The sequence below is a fragment of the Aureobasidium namibiae genome (genome assembly GCF_000721765.1).
Source record: "Aureobasidium namibiae CBS 147.97 unplaced genomic scaffold scaffold_1, whole genome shotgun sequence".
Taxonomy (NCBI): Eukaryota; Fungi; Ascomycota; class Dothideomycetes; order Dothideales; family Saccotheciaceae; genus Aureobasidium; species Aureobasidium namibiae.
The window spans coordinates 1,152,050-1,167,552 of NW_013581208.1; the positions used below are offsets into that span (position 1 = coordinate 1,152,050).

The following is a 15,503-nucleotide window of genomic DNA, read 5'->3' on the forward strand; positions in this document are numbered from 1 at the left end:
ATGGGTGTGCTTCGTTGGTATTGCTTGACCTCGACAAGAGTTGCGCGAGAGCGCAAATTGTCCGATGCGATATTATTTCTCGACCGCGACTGGGTCACGACTCAAGCATACCACCAAGCATCACCAAGATCGATGCCAACGAGGGTCAAGCCCCTTCAAGCTCTCACACAGCGTCTTAGACCCTGAACCTTGATATGCCAAGTGCCCGTGGGAAGGCTTGTGACCTTGATAAGATAAAAAGTCATTCCCAATCAAGAAGGTGTCGAACAGGTCTCGCCGGCGTCTAGTGGCTCAAGCACACTTTGAAATGCTTTCGCGAGGACTAGTGCTATGATTTACCCCACTAGTCACTCCTCCAACCATGATTTTGTCGGGTCGCGTGCGACATTGCACATGCAACGAAGTTCGTTCTGTGGAGGCTACCGACTAACCGTACAAAAGCATGTTCATGGCGTATCAAGATTGAGTTGTGGCTACATGGTTCACCTCGGCCATTTCTCCCCTAAACAGTTGTAGTCTTCGCTTCTCGGTCATATCTAGAAGGAGTACTGGCTTCCATTGGTCGACCTTATCTCGTGTTCAGACGGAGGGAAAGCTAAGTTATAACGAGTCAATCCCCCTCTGCTTTTCCACGTTCTGTAGTCAACAAACATCTCCCTGAGTCGCAGCTCAATACTGTAAAGATGTCGTCCAAAGGCATTGGTAAGAGGTTCGGCTTCAAAAGGTCGAACACCAATCAAGAAGAGCCTATCACGGTCAATGAGATCTCCAGACTTGACAGTCAGACCAAGGATGCTGGCAGCAGCAGCAAACTCGGTCCCGACCATGGAGTCGCGGAAGAGGTCATCGTGGGTGATGTTCGCGACATCACTGAGGTAGAGGCCAACCGCCGCCTCAAGGCCTTTAAGAGAGACCATATGTGGGATCCCAACATGGTGCGTACGCAGAACTAACACCGAAAGACAAGCGTACTAATTCTCCTTAGTCCGATGAAGCCATTGAGATGGTCGATGCCGCTACTGGTGCTCATGACTTGAAGGGAGAGGCACAATTGGTTGGCGCCATGATCGAAGACTCGCCCTATCCTGAGGTAAATGACTCCCTCTCTAGCCAGACTGCCAAAGCTGACATTCTCAAAGGTCCGCGCTGTCGTGAGAAACTACGACGAGGATGTGCCTGCAAACACTTTCAGAGCATGGACTATTGGTCTTGTCATGACCACAGTATGCTCGTCACTCAACGCTCTGTTCCTGCTGCGCTATCCCAACATCTCCATCGGTCCTTACGTCGTACAACTTATCTCCTATCCTATCGGTGTCGCTATGGCGAAGTCTCTGCCTAACAAGGAGATTGGGCTTTTCGGAGTGAGGTTCAACCTCAACCCAGGCCCCTTCAACGTCAAGGAACATGTTATCATTGTTGCCATGGCCAATGCTTCGTTCGGAGGTGGCGCGGGATACTTTGTGAGTGGGCTGAAAGTGCGGATTCAACGAGCAAAACTTGACCCTCAGGTCAAGCTGACTTGTTGCATCAACACCACACCTTTTCTTCTACTGAACCATGCTAATTGTGCCCTCTAGGTCGACACCGTCGTAACGCTTAAGAAGTGCGTAAAAGAATGGCTTTTTAACGTTGTCAGATCATGCTAACCAAATTTTTGCTTTTAGGTTCTACCACTTCAACACCAGCCAGTTCGGATGGGGTTTTAACACTCTATTTGCCTTGTCTACTCAGTGTCTGGGCTTTGGTCTCGCTGGATCCGTCCGAAAATTCCTTGTCGAGCCCGCCGCTATGATCTGGCCTGGTGCTTTGGTCAACGTGGGTTTCATGTACGCCTTGCACGACCATAGCAAGGCTGACCCCTCGACTACTAACGGCTGGTCCGTCAGTCGTTACAAGTGGTTCATGATCATGATGGTTGTCATGTTCGTATGGTCCTGGTTCCCTGACTTCATCATCCCTGCCTTCAGCTACTTTGCCTGGGTCACTTGGGCCAAGCCCAACAACGTCATTGTCAACCAGCTCTTCGGTCAGCAGACTGGTGTCTCCTTGGGCTTCCCCTTCACCGGTTTCACTCTTGACTGGGCTCAGATCAATTCTTTCTATAATAGTCCTTTACTTGCTCCATGGCACGCGCTCGCCAACACTGGTGTTGGTATTATCTTCTTCGGTTGGATCGTCGTGCCTGCTCTGCAATACAGCAACGTCTGGTACGGTGAATATCTGCCCATCTCTCAGAACGGTATCTTCGACAACACGGGAGCTACCTACAACATCTCCAGAATTCTCACGCCTGAGCATGTTGTTGATCCCGTCAAGTACGAGGCATACTCGCCTCTGATGCTTTCTACTGCCTTCGCCCTCACCTATGGTATGAGTTTCGCTAGTATCGCTGCCCTTGTCAGCCACACATATCTCTTCCATGGTCCCGAGATCTGGCGCCGCTTGAAGTCCTCCAAGGGAGAGCTTGATGATGTACACATGAAGATTATGCGCAAGTACAGGCTTGTGCCCACTTGGTGGTACCTTGCTCTGTTGGCTATCATGACCGCATTTGCCTTCGTGTCGGCACTCGCATACCCTACCAAGATGGAGTGGTATTCTGTCATTCTTTCGCTCGTCATTGCGACGGTCTTCACGATTCCCATTGGTATGATTCAGGCTTTCACCAACATCCAACTCGGTCTCAATGTTTTCACCGAATTCATCATTGGTTACATTCAGCCCGGCCACCCCATCGCGATGATGATGTTCAAGACTTTTGGATACATCGTCATGACTCAGGCACTCTATTTCTGTCAGGATCTGAAGCTTGGTCACTACATGCATGTGCCTCAGCGAACCATGTTCATGGCTCAACTTGTGGCCACTGTTTGGTCTTGTCTCTGCCAGCTCGCTACTGTTGAGTGGGCCATGGGTGCTATCAAGAATGTTTGCACCAAGGCTGCATCAGGAGATTTCACATGCGCTTCCATCAAGACCTTCTACAACGCATCCGTGATCTGGGGCGCCATTGGACCCAAGCACATATTCTCTTCTGGTGCTATTTACCAGGGCCTTCAATACTTCTGGGTTGCCGGTTTCATGGCTCCCATCATGGTTTACGGGCTCGCTCGCGTCTTCCCTAGAGTATCGTTGATTCGCAAGATCTCCATGCCTTTGATCTTTGCCTGTTTTAGTTATGTTCCTCCCTACTCGGCTATGAACATCGTAAGTTCCTCACAAATCCTTGTGACGATTTAAAACTTGTGCTAATCTTCACCAGCTTTCTTGGGCCCTTGTGGGGTGGGCGTTTAACAAGTTCATCCGTAACAGATACCGTGGCTGGTGGATGGAGTACAACTACATCACTTCTGCCGCCTGGGACGTTGGTCTTGCGCTCTGCGCCATCATTCTCTTCTTCTGCGTCCAGCTCCCAGGCAAGACCATGCCTGACTACTGGGGTACTACCATTGTCGGTAACACTTTGGATGGTACCGGCGGTACCGCCAACGCCAGAAAGGTGGTCACTGGTGACGAGATCTTCGGCCCTCCTGCTGGATCTTGGAAGTGGTAAATTTGGACGGCGTAAATCCTCGAGCCAACGTGTGGATATGACAGCTTCAAAATGTTGTTTGCGGACATTGCGTATGTCTAGTCTGTATGTATATAGCTGTTCATAATGTATTACTGAATTTTCTTGATGTTTTACTTGCTTTTCCAACCGATGTATGGGCAGCTACATATGTTACGACTTGAGGTGAACCAGATGGGTCTGATATGAGGTCTAATACCTAGACGCAAGATACATTCTCGTAAGTCTCGTGCGGTAATGGCTCATCCAACGACGCGTTCTCAGGGAAGGTGCGATTTCACGACTTCCATCTCACTCGCCAAGGTTCAACTCTACGAGCGACTGCGATCACTTCAATTTCGACGTCGCTGATCCTCCTCTCCTGTCCTTTTTCTCCGCGCAGCACATCTCTCTATCAACCACTGCGACCTCCTCCTGCGCAAGGCGCATCCTCTGGGCACTTTTGCCATTGCCAATACGTCAACATCACTATGAGCTACGCTTGTGAGACATGCGACCGCTGTTTCGGCTCTTGGAACGCAGCCAGGCAACACATGGATGCTCTAGATCATTGGGACGACGAGGATGAATTTGAATGCGACAAGTGCGATCGCACGTTCACCACACAGGCTGGCTGCAACCAGCACATGACAGCCCTGAGTCACTGGTATACTGACACTTGCGAGACTTGTGAGAGACGCTTCGTGAACAAGCATGCGGCAGAGCAGCACATGGATGCTCTCAACCACCATGCGTTGCCTTACTGTACCAGCTGCGAGCGCCACTTCCAGAAAGCAATCGATCTGTTCCAGCACATGAACTCATCAATTCACATACGCGCTGATCCCATCAACCCAGCCCCTATGCCTGCTGTCAGCTCAGTTCCCGCCTCTCAACCTGTTGTGGCCGCTTCGCCAGCTGCTCTTCCTCCAGCTGTGGTTGCTACTCAGCCCATGAGCAGCTTGCTGGCCGAAACTCAACTTACAAAGCCATGCACAACTTGTATTCCTTTCAAAGCTTTTATCGAGAAGGACACTCTCTCGATAATGTTGCATTACCAGTCAATCACCAGCATGCGCTCTTACCAGACCTTCTCATTTGAGGAACTGCGATTTGCTGACTACCGAGCTGGCTGCAGGCCCACCAACAATGGCGACGGAGAGATCTCATCAGTCATGTACCGTGACCAATCTACTCAAACCGACAATCCTCGCCGTCCCGCATCATCAGTCTACGTTTCGGCCACCTCGTCTCGAGCCAATACACCCGGTCCCGCTATAGACGACCCTGGAAGCATCGTCGAGAACTCGACTTTCTCGTTGAGCGAGATCAAATCCCAGGACACAAAACCTGTCCTGAGACCTAAAGTCCTCAGCTGTCCATTCTGTCATATCGGTTTCGACGCCGTCTGGCAAGTCGCTGGACATCTGGAAACATCATCCTGTCCACAACGCCCCGATTTAAACTGCAGTAGCATCCACCGTTATCAACGCCAACAAGATCCCAATGAAACCATGGTTCTACAGATATCCGGTGTCGCGATCGAAACACACCTGTACCGTTGCCCAAATACGGCTGGGGGCTGCAGTGCAAAGTTCATGTCTTCCTTTACTGAGCTGATTGCACATCTTGAAAGCGAAAATTGTGGTTTCATCAAGCGTGAAGAACTGTGGAAAGACATCAGCGAGTGCAAGAATCTATGGGAAGGCATAGGTGATTGTTGATTGCTATGACTCGGCTCTTGTAGCTACATCCATGGCGAGGAGCGGTGGAAACATACCGAATAGATACGAAAGAGGTGGTCAAGATACGATGCAAGGAGATCTACAGCCTGATGAGGTGACGAGGTTCAAATCGGTGTTGTACAACAAGCTCTGGACTAATTCTACTTGCTTAGAATACAATGTGAACCTCATACAACTTTCTGATTGCACAATGTCCTGATGGATATAAATGTGGCCATGGGAACACCTTTGAGACAATCTCTGTCCATGAATATTTTCGTACTTCGGAAAGCGTTGTGTACTTGCACGCATTGTCTCAAGGTCCGTTTGTATACAATGCAGCTCCGTGGTAATGACATACTACAACGGAGCAGCTCTGACCTTCTTGCCCTGTCCCGTTGAGCCTCGCATGGTAGGACCCCTCTTCTGTCCTGTATTTCTACCATACAGATCATTCCATCTTCTCTGTATAGCCAGTAGCGTAGATCGCGTCTCCTTGGCCGAGTCGTACCTTCCACCCAAGTCTTCTAGAGCTCTGAAACAAGTATTCAAATATCCAGTCATCTCGACATCGATTTCTCTGTGCGGTAACGGTACGGTTGCAAAGATCAAAATCAGCGCTGCAGAAGAGAGTATACGTATGATTTCGACATTGATGAAGCGGAACGAATACTGTGTCTCGTAGATGCGAAGTAAACGTGTGATTTCTGTTGCAGATGTGGCGCAGATATGACGGGCATGGTGCACACCAGCTCCTTGTGAGGGCGAAGGCTGTAGTTGTCCACTTGTCCATGGTCTGTGCAAGAATATCTGCAGATGATGGTACTCCATGTGCAGCATGAGTAACTGTGGTAGTCTGATTGTTTCGGTATCCGAAGTATCGATTTGGAGATGTGGAGGCAAAGATTCCTTCCAGTGGAACAAATCGTCTGTGCATTCCTCACAGAGTTCTTGGAGTGCCGGTTTCGATATTGACCTGTGGGAGTAAAGTGCATGTCCCACGACGGCAATATTTTGGCAAAGGAAGAGCCAGTGATGGAAGATCTGGGGCGTGATATCTGGTAGAGAGGTGTGTTGCATGGCGCCAGAGGTCAACTGAAGCGAAGGAACAGAGTAGGGCTGCCAGATGGGATTTGCTGCCGGAATGTTGGGATCGGGCTTTGGAACAGTCACCTCGCTGTCGTCTAGTGAGAAAGGACGACCGAGGTGGAAGCTCCAAAGTAGATTCGAGAGATAGCAGCCCCAGAAAGCCACTTGTCTTGCACGAGCTTCGGCCACTGTCAATATACCTTGAGCCACGTATCCTGTACTATCAATGTGCAGACCGAGGTCAAAAGCTACCCTCATCGCCATTCCTCCAAACAGCCAGCCTCGGGCGATGTTTTGGCATGACTCTTCGTAGCTGGCTAATATCGTGAGTGCCTGGGCAGTCGCCACACACGGACTATCCAAATGAGAATCCAGCAGTATTTTCGCTCGGTCCGAGAAGAATTGGGGCATAGACCTGGGATAAGTTATGAGCGACAAATTGGAATGGCTTCCAAAAGAAGCACCGATCGCACACCTGAACACCTCTCGTTAGTATCTTCATCCTGTTCATGTGCATCAGCATGGACTTACATCGCGTCCTTTAGCACATCATTATAGTAACTGTTCTGCACACCAGTATTAAACCAGCTCTGCCTAGCCATATAGAAAACCTCTTCGTCCACGATATAACTGCTGGGATTGTGCCATGTGAAAAATAGTCGTAGAAGGTGGCCCTCAAGCTGCGTATCTACCACTTGACTCAGATCGGCGACTTCGAGAAGACTTTGGACGTTGACTCGAGACGGCGTGCGGAGCATGAAATTTTCACTCGACTTGCTCTGATTGTCCATCAGATGGAGATTTGATGCGGTGCCAAAGTACCTTAATTTGCCATCAGGGGCCAAGCGGAGAGATCCTAGACGAGCAGAGAGTTGGTCAACCAACTCGGTGTTCTCTTCATCTCCCAAATTAGAGATGCTATCTTCTTGTCGACGTGGTATCTGTTCAATCTGAAGGGTAGGGGCAGGCTCGGGTTGGAGTGTTGGTGGTATATCTGATGGTGGCTCGGTCAAGAAATGCAAGGAAAGATCGCCAGGGTCGAAGAGATCAAAGTTGAGCATATTATCCAAGGTTGGGAATGGCCAATCTGGCGATATGTGATCCGAGCCCGGAATCATGTTGTTACTCGTATTGGTGCTCGGAAGGTGTGTCGTTGCCGTGTCATGCATACTAGCCATTATCCTGGCAACGTCGTTGAAACCTGGCCTCTGGAGTTGAACATCTGCAGAGGTAGCGTCCGGAACGACGCTTGGAGACGAGGTAGCAACTTCGGCCAGAATGGGAGGCCCTACTGATGGTGAATGTGACGTTTCGGGTGTGAAAGTCTGTTGTTTCGTGGCTAGATGGCTGGGTGTTTTGCTAATGTTGACGGCTGAGGACTCGTACGGTGGAACATCAGAGAGGCCGAGAGTGCCCAGAACACGTTCCAGGAATTCCTCGTCATCGTGATTCAGCGGCGGAACCTCTTTGCCAGCCTCGACGATGACTTTGCTGAGCTGCTGCACACGTCGCTGAAGAATATGGACTGCAGTGCGGAGCTGGACTCTGACCAGAGTCAGCTTTGGTCCATGTGATCAAGAAAGAACAATGTCGATTGAGAAATGCCGACAGGTACTTCTTGGAGATTATGACTCTTACCGTCTTTTGTCGTCTCGAGAGTCGTAGACACATTCTTTGCCCTTCTTTGTGCAACCGCTGCATGGCTGTTGGTTATCGCACTGTCATGTGTCAACCATGCGGCCAGTGATCTAGGTCAGATGCTCGGTATCACGCACCTTGGTTTTGCTCTCCCGGCAACCCTTGCATGCATTGGAGGCGTTCTTTCTAACCGCCTTGTTGCTATTCTTTCCTGTGTCTCCCATGACGGTATACTGTGCTCAATTGTTCCTCAGTGTCATAACAGCATGCTCAAGCAAAACTTGGATGAAATGGTGTGTGTATCGTAAGGTGGCATTCAGAGAATGGTCGTTTCCTTGATGCTTTTGTCGGCTTTTGGTTGACCTCTTCGTGTGAGGTGTTGTATTCGATCAACTACGATAGGGTTGCCAACGACATGAGAAAGGGACGTCAAGATTCGTCTGCCTCTTGCAAGACTGTGTCGATCGAGACGCAGGTTCGGATGCCAGTTCCTGAACAAAGGTGGAAAGTACGGCTAGTCATGGCTAGGTACGGCTAGGGCAAGGACGATTGAGGTGGGGTCGGGGAATGGTTTCCGAGTGTACCCCGCTATCGCCTCAGCACGGCTTGCTGACGAACTCTCCATGACCTGAAGCATGCCACGCGTGTAACCATCAAATTTCACAACGGATTCGAGACGAGATGGTATCATGGAGAAGCAGTCCATTTTCAGCTCTCTCTGGCTCTATCTCAGGGCCAAAGAGATTTCATGCCTACCTATAGTATTCACCTTCTTGGGAGTGCAGGATAGAGAAAGCACTGAAGTATGAAAGCCATCAGAATGCGTATTGCTTTCTGGATGGCGAACCATTCCAGAAAAGAAGCTGATGAATCGGTGAATCTCAATGAACACTCCAGACTCACCGGAAGACCTGTACATCTTACAATGGCTGCATGACACACTTCTGGCAATGGGCGGGAGTAAACCAATACAATCTCAAGAGAATTCGATTTACTTGAATTTCAAGAAACTCATGAGTTAGCAACTCGAACGTGGCGAACGATGCCATACAGACACCTGCCACCACCATGAGTCCCAACACAGACTCCAAGCCAATCAACCATCCAACATCTCAAGATCTCAACATCATCATGAGTATGCGCAGTTGAGAGCCTTTGCGAGGTTCCCAGCATAGCAGATATCTATGATCGAAGCATCGGTAAGAAACACTGTTTCCCTGTTTTTGCTGTGTTTAACGAAGTCCCAATCTATGACAGCTGCAGTGATACGAGATCTCGATCTTTTCTCGTGTGAGGGCAAGCTGGCCAGAGGTTCCATCCTCCACAAGACAAAATTATCAACATATCGGATGGAACTATCGGTTGCGACCATCAGCGAGGGTTGTCTATTCATGGTAAAATCCGACAACAGATCACTTGTTTCCAGCAGTATGGTGCCAATTGACGAGCAAGATGCATGGTGTGAGGCAATTGAGGCTGGCTGGAACACTGACAAGGTTGTTGCAGCTTTGACACCAACCATACGCATAAGTCACCTTACTCGAAGCGCGAAGAGACTCTATATGCATGTTGGTATGCAGTTAGCTTAAGCAAGATGCGGACTTCTTTTCTCGAAACCCAGCCATGCTCGACCGTAATCAAGGTACCAAATCTATGCTGTTTACCAATACCGGCTTTTGGGCCCACCCAACGATATAGGTTACCAGCGAAGGGAATCGTCCCGGTGCCGTTGGTGGTGGTCGAACGGCCCTAGAATCCACTGAAGAGCACTGCCATAGGACATGCAACGCTCTCGTGTTTGTGCGAGACGCATTCAAGATTGTAAGGATGGTTGGACTCCACCGGCTACCTGGACACTACTATACTTGGTTGTTATAAAACCTCTTCAGTGGCGGAATCGCAGAGCTTGTGTTTGAGGCTCGTCCACGATCGTGTCCTTGGCGGTAAATTTTCAGGATTGTAGGCGCTAATTGGCAGTTTGACGCGGAATGGACCACGTAGAGTGTTGACACAACTTGGCAGTTGTCTTGTAACTTGGGATCTGCATTGAAGCCTGTGCAAATAATGGGCGGATATAAGCTATCTGAACCAACGACGACAGGTATTCAAGTTTGAAAGTAAGACGGACACTGCCGTTGTTAGCACATCAATACCAAGACACTTGATGATTCACGAAATATGAGTATATGCCTTGAAGACTCGATGCCTCAAGAGATCCTGGTTTGTTTTCCATCTAGTCGTCCTTACCTGCTAATGGATATCTTAGCAAGTTGCGGCTTAATGACCGACCGTGTACGTCGAGTCAGGTCTGGAGACGTATGATGGCGGCCATCTATCGGCGGTTGTGAGCAGCATATCAACGTGATGTTATCCTACCTGCTACAGGGGTCGGCGGTGCAAGTTGAAGGAAATTGCTGGAGACGGTGACAAGACGACGGTGCGGTCGAGAGATGGGTAAGGCCGGCCGGTGTCGCTGGCATACTCGTGCGAATATGGGGGAGCGTTAGTGGCCTTAGCAATCTACCGAAATGCATTGATCATGCGGTTCATCTATACTGCTGTGACCATGTGTTGGATTGAGACTTGTTCCGAGGGCTGTGTAGTCGTCACTAGAGACGGTGTGATGGTCGGAACCAGGAAGAGGACGACATCAAAGATGCGACAAAGAATTTTACATGCTGCAGCCGATGCATTTAATGTCGACATCATGAGATGTTGTCAGGCCGCCTGTACCAACTGTAAAATCGTTGATTAGACCCACAACCTGAATATTGATCGATAAGATGCGGCTGACGGATAGCTCTTGAAAAGAGTATCTTTGGAGCCTCCTACCTCATTCATAGCCACAGAGTCTGTACCGATATACGCCATCATACTCTTGTCTAGGTACGCCAGTCCTCGGAAGAGTCTCTGGCGCCTGTTGATTGGTATGACCGAGGAGTGTGTGCCATGTGTAAGAGAGAAATCTTTCTACCCCAGACTACGGCGCGTTTCATCGTCGGCGCGTTGGAAATTTGAAGGGCTCGGATTTTTCTTCTGCTCTTCTTCCTACACTTTACTCCGTACCAGGAATCGGGATAGATTATCGGGCGTCGACCCTGCTCTATACAAAGCCTCTGAAGCAGATTCATCCCGTTCTGGTAGTGTCCGCAAACGCGTCATGCTACGGTATCGAGCGTGTAAGCGAGTTTGTGGCAGAGACGAGTCTCGCCATGTGCGCAGTGGACCTCCTGGTTGAGAGAAGTATCAATGGTATCGTTGGCCGTTGCTGGATCGCGTGGCCGCCGTCTGTGGCCTTATGCGCGCCATCGCCGCCAGTTTATGCACGTCGAGCAAAGAACAGAGATAGCGCAAGTACGCTGTTGCTCTACTGCTCAAACCGGCAGACCGGCCAAGGCGTCATGGCGGGGACGCTCCGAGTGTGACCGACGCACGGGATCAAAGGGGTAGCGGCGATTCAAGAGAAGTATTCAACCCTGCTTGATCTAGTATACCCTGAAGCAGATCAAGCAGAAGTGCTCTGACACGAAATGGTCGTGTTTAATCTATCAAGATGCTTCGTCCATCAGATCGCCTGCATCGTAGACAGAGATTGAGTAGGCCGGTGTTCTTTCTTCTTCCGTCGTCGCTCTGCCTCGTCGCTGCTCTTTTGGTCCTCAATCCACGCTGAACGTCTAACCTACATTCCTTTCGATTCCTTTTGCATCGCTCCTGCGTGCCAATTGTGACTTGCCTTCTTTTCACCCCCTTTTCATTGCCTAGACGCAGGATTGTCTGGTCCCCCTCACTAAGTCCACTCTATCCCGTCGTCGTCAACGTTCACGCATGAACCGCTAAAAACTTCCGGACCGGTGCTGCTGATAACCTCGAGGGCCCCTCACTGTCTTTCTACGCCAAAACCCCCATCGTTGATATCCATGTCGGAATCAAGTGAGGCCATCACAGCCAAAATAGCTGCCTCACTAGGTGTCACCGAGATGGACGTCGCCGACATATCCAGGATGCTGGTGCTTAAACACACCTTGTTGCCTATGTTCCAAGTCTCGGTCGCTTTTCTTGTGCTGGCCTGGTTCGCTGTGAGCATGCGTGTGTACGCAAGAGCCGTTGTTCTACGATCATTCCATTGGGACGATTTTTTCATTCTTCTCGCGTTATGCGTGTTCACGGCTTGTTGTTCGTGTCTCATCGCCATCGAGAACATCCAAAAGAGTGATGCTGCAAGCACAGCGTTATTAAACGGGCTTGAGGCACAACTCGGGCTGATTGACACAATCTTCGGTGTAAGCAATATGCATACAGTCTGGTATAATTGGCCACTTACTGACCAGCGGCCTAGCTCATCATGGGCTTCATGTCTCTTTACATTGTTACAACAGTCGTTCTCAAGCTCGCCCTCGCTATCTTCTTCCTTCGAATCATACCTGAGAATTTCTCCTGGCAACGGAAGGTCATATACATCGCGACAGGGATCTACACCACTTATGGCCTGGCTTTCACCTTCATCATTGTTTTTCAATGCGGTAATCCGGCCGACTTCTTCATGCAAGAAGCCAGGAAAGCGTGCATGTCGGACACTATACTACAGCCCTTGTAAGTCCTTGCAGATATCAAGATCACCTGGATGTCTCTAATTCCAATAGATACTACGCCGCTGGTGGCATGAACGCTTTGACAGACTGGCTCTTCTCACTGCTCCCGGTGACGGTAATCTGGAGTGCAGCTATCCCTAAATCCACAAAAATATCTGCAGGATGTCTGCTTGGTCTTGGCTCTCTGGCAAGCATCGCCTCATTGATCCGTCTGGCATATATTCCTGGTATTGAGGCACGGCCGACCTTCTTGGAGCATTCTGTTTCTATCGCGTGTTGGAGCATAGTTGAGCCAGGACTGGGCATCGTTGCGGCCTCCCTAGCGACTCTTCGCCCTCTGTTCCGGCACTGCTTCCCTAGCAAGCAGCATACTATGCTACCCACCACACATAGAGGCAAACCAATCACGTCACCGCGTACATACGTTTCACGTATGAGCTTCGAGGATAAAATCAATCCATATGGAGTTCAACTAGGCTATGTCACGACAATCGTAGGCAACGCAGATGAAACAGAACTACGGACAATAGAGCGCGACCGCAAAGCCAAGAAAGCTCTCTCTAGCGTCCAGGAAACATCCAGACACTCCAGAGCTCCTTCGGCCATGTCGGACGTCTCTCGTACCGACAGCGGAACCAGGCTGGAAAAACGATCGAGTCTGAGGTCTCTGGTGCGACACGACCGTCATCAGCTCCCCCAACCGGCTATCAAGCAGGCATACATCCAAAATGGGCGTGTGGTCATGAGCAGAGATATTCAGATCGAACGGGAGTTGTCAGTGACTTGTTCACATCCCTCATCACCAGTCTGAGTTCCTGCTCTTGTTGTCATCTTTATTCATTTGTAACGAAGGATATGAAGTCGAATTTTTCTTTTCTTGTGCAAGGCATATTAGCGAGATTTTAATACCTAAAACGAAACATATCAATTCACATCTTCTTAATCATCATATGCCTCCGTCCTCATCCAACACTTTTCCCGCGAAGGTCCAAAGCAACGTTCTAGCTATAGAACTGCACAATACTTGTCGAACCGGAGACGGGTCCGATGAGAGCCGACACAATGTCCTGTCTCAATGGTTACTGTCCTGTTCTTCAAAAGTATTGTACACTGTCACAGCTAAAAACTCATGATGACCCTTTGCACACGCAGAGTATGGATCAACAGGAGTGGCAGTTGGGGGATCTTCATGACTAAAAGTCCAAAGATGTTGCCATCAATATCGCCCGCGGAAGGATTGATGCCAACAAAACCCTATTCGTTGCAGCCTGACGCCATTGCCTCCCTTCGATAAGTTACCGCAGTAGGTTGACTCACATTCAGTCGGTGCCTAAACTCGTAGACATATTTAAATATTCGCAAACGAACTGTCTTCTTCATAATTCCACATCTAAGAATCATGTCTCGTCACATGAACAAGCAAAAGTTTCTCGCAGAATACGTGTATGAGGTGGAGAAAGACTTTGATATCGATGGTGTACCAGCATCTTGGGCGGCACCTACTAGTGATGGCAAGCCAGCACACCGCTTCTGGGACGACGAGGACGATAAGGTTGAACTACGCTTTTTCGACGACCAGAAAGCAGATGGGGTCAAATTCTTTGCTCCGAGCCATGACGGACGATTCATCGCTGGCTCGAACGGCTCATCTGTTGGCGTGATCGATCTCGAGACCAAAGAAAAATGCATGCAGTTTAATGGATTGGTATCTACTTGCGTCAAGCTTATGTTCAGCCCGGTTTTGCTCGAATCCGGAGGGTATACTCTGGTCATCGAGAGCTGCGACAGGGACAGATCGGAGTCTGTCGTGTTCTTCTTGGAACTCGATCAGCATGGCCAAATCACTCAAAAGCTTGATGTGATCGACGTGGAAGGTCTCCTACAGAAGTCTCTGGATCCTGTAGTGGCCGAGTTGAGCAACTCCTTTGGCGCTTCGTCGACGTCTTCTCTCCTCGAGACGGTTCGCGAAGGCTACAGCGATGTACTGAAGAAGCTGAGGGCTGGCATCGAATCGAGAGACCTTTCTCACGTCAAGGGACGTACTAATGGCTTCAACTCCAGTCCATTCAGCATGGACGGTCGACTATTTCTTTACACTATTCAGAACGAGTCCACGCAATCTGGTCCCCGTCCAGCAGCCGACCTCCCAAAGATCATAGTGTACGATGTGGTCAACAAATGTCAAAAGTACGTTCTGAGTGGCCATGAGGATGCCATCATGTGGACGGCATTCAGTCCAGATAGTCAGTACATCGCTACTGCAGCTTGGGACGGCACTTTCAGGATCTTCAGTGTGTCGACAGGCGAGTGTAAGCATGTGATTGGACCAACAGGAGGCCAATGCTGGAGTGGAGCGTGGTCACCGGATTCAAGACATGTTCTGCTTTGTGGTATGGCTAGGGAGGATAGCAGCAGTGAGACGTTCGTAGCTGTTTATTCTGCCGAGACAGCACAGCAGGTCAATCGGTTGGAGGATGAACAGCTGAAGCGCTGGGTCCGGTTCGCTGCGTGGTCAGGCAGAGGAGAGGTGGCAGTGGTAGGCGAGGAGAACCATGTATGGATCTGGGAGCCGTTCGAGGACAAGCACATCAGCAGCTTCAAACTCAAGGTCGAGGATTGGCTGATGGAAAGTTTTGCTGCTGTGTCGGAGGTTCAATGGGCAGATGAGGGAAGGTTGCTGATCGCTCGTGCAGGCGATGGGACTATCGAGATCTGGGACCGGGTTGCAAACACCAAGTGGCGATTGCAGAGACCCGAGGGCTCTGGGACAGAACGGAGTGTTGGTGTTGTGCGATTCGTGGAGCAAGACAGGACCTTGAGGTCTTTCAGTCGCGACGGCTTCATGAGATGTTACAGGATCTAAAAACAGAGGCAAGCATTTGGATTATTGATACAAAATTCTAGTCTGGA

At 49.8% G+C, this 15,503-nt stretch overlaps 5 protein-coding genes across 5 annotated transcripts; 4 read left to right on the forward strand and 1 right to left on the reverse strand.

Moving 5' to 3' along the window:
- Positions 1 to 683: 683 nt before the first annotated feature.
- M436DRAFT_35642 (small oligopeptide transporter) lies at positions 684 to 3,556 on the forward strand (the record flags this gene model as incomplete). The annotated part of the gene is made up of 6 exons (XM_013576255.1): positions 684 to 935; positions 986 to 1,090; positions 1,125 to 1,463; positions 1,581 to 1,606; positions 1,668 to 3,210; positions 3,266 to 3,556. The coding sequence occupies 6 exons, from the start codon at positions 684 to 686 to the stop codon at positions 3,554 to 3,556; spliced, it is 2,556 nt and encodes an 851-aa protein (XP_013431709.1).
- Positions 3,557 to 4,044: 488 nt separating this feature from the next.
- On the forward strand, positions 4,045 to 5,277 carry M436DRAFT_77626 (uncharacterized protein; the record flags this gene model as incomplete). The annotated part of the gene is made up of 1 exon (XM_013576938.1): positions 4,045 to 5,277. The coding sequence occupies one exon, from the start codon at positions 4,045 to 4,047 to the stop codon at positions 5,275 to 5,277; it is 1,233 nt and encodes a 410-aa protein (XP_013432392.1).
- Positions 5,278 to 5,637: 360 nt separating this feature from the next.
- On the reverse strand, positions 5,638 to 8,228 carry M436DRAFT_36739 (uncharacterized protein; the record flags this gene model as incomplete). The annotated part of the gene is made up of 4 exons (XM_013576458.1): positions 5,638 to 6,841; positions 6,898 to 7,911; positions 8,005 to 8,084; positions 8,142 to 8,228. The coding sequence occupies 4 exons, from the start codon at positions 8,226 to 8,228 to the stop codon at positions 5,638 to 5,640; spliced, it is 2,385 nt and encodes a 794-aa protein (XP_013431912.1).
- A 3,807-nt stretch (positions 8,229 to 12,035) lies between these two features.
- M436DRAFT_13230 (uncharacterized protein) lies at positions 12,036 to 12,939 on the forward strand (the record flags this gene model as incomplete). Its single annotated transcript, XM_013576034.1, has 3 exons — positions 12,036 to 12,284; positions 12,341 to 12,594; positions 12,645 to 12,939. Coding segments are annotated over 3 exons (798 nt in total), but the record flags the coding sequence as incomplete, so codon positions are not given.
- A 1,053-nt stretch (positions 12,940 to 13,992) lies between these two features.
- Positions 13,993 to 15,456, forward strand: M436DRAFT_37092 (WD40 repeat-like protein; the record flags this gene model as incomplete). The annotated part of the gene is made up of 2 exons (XM_013576524.1): positions 13,993 to 14,361; positions 14,446 to 15,456. The coding sequence occupies 2 exons, from the start codon at positions 13,993 to 13,995 to the stop codon at positions 15,454 to 15,456; spliced, it is 1,380 nt and encodes a 459-aa protein (XP_013431978.1).
- Between the last annotated feature and the right edge of the window lie 47 nt (positions 15,457 to 15,503).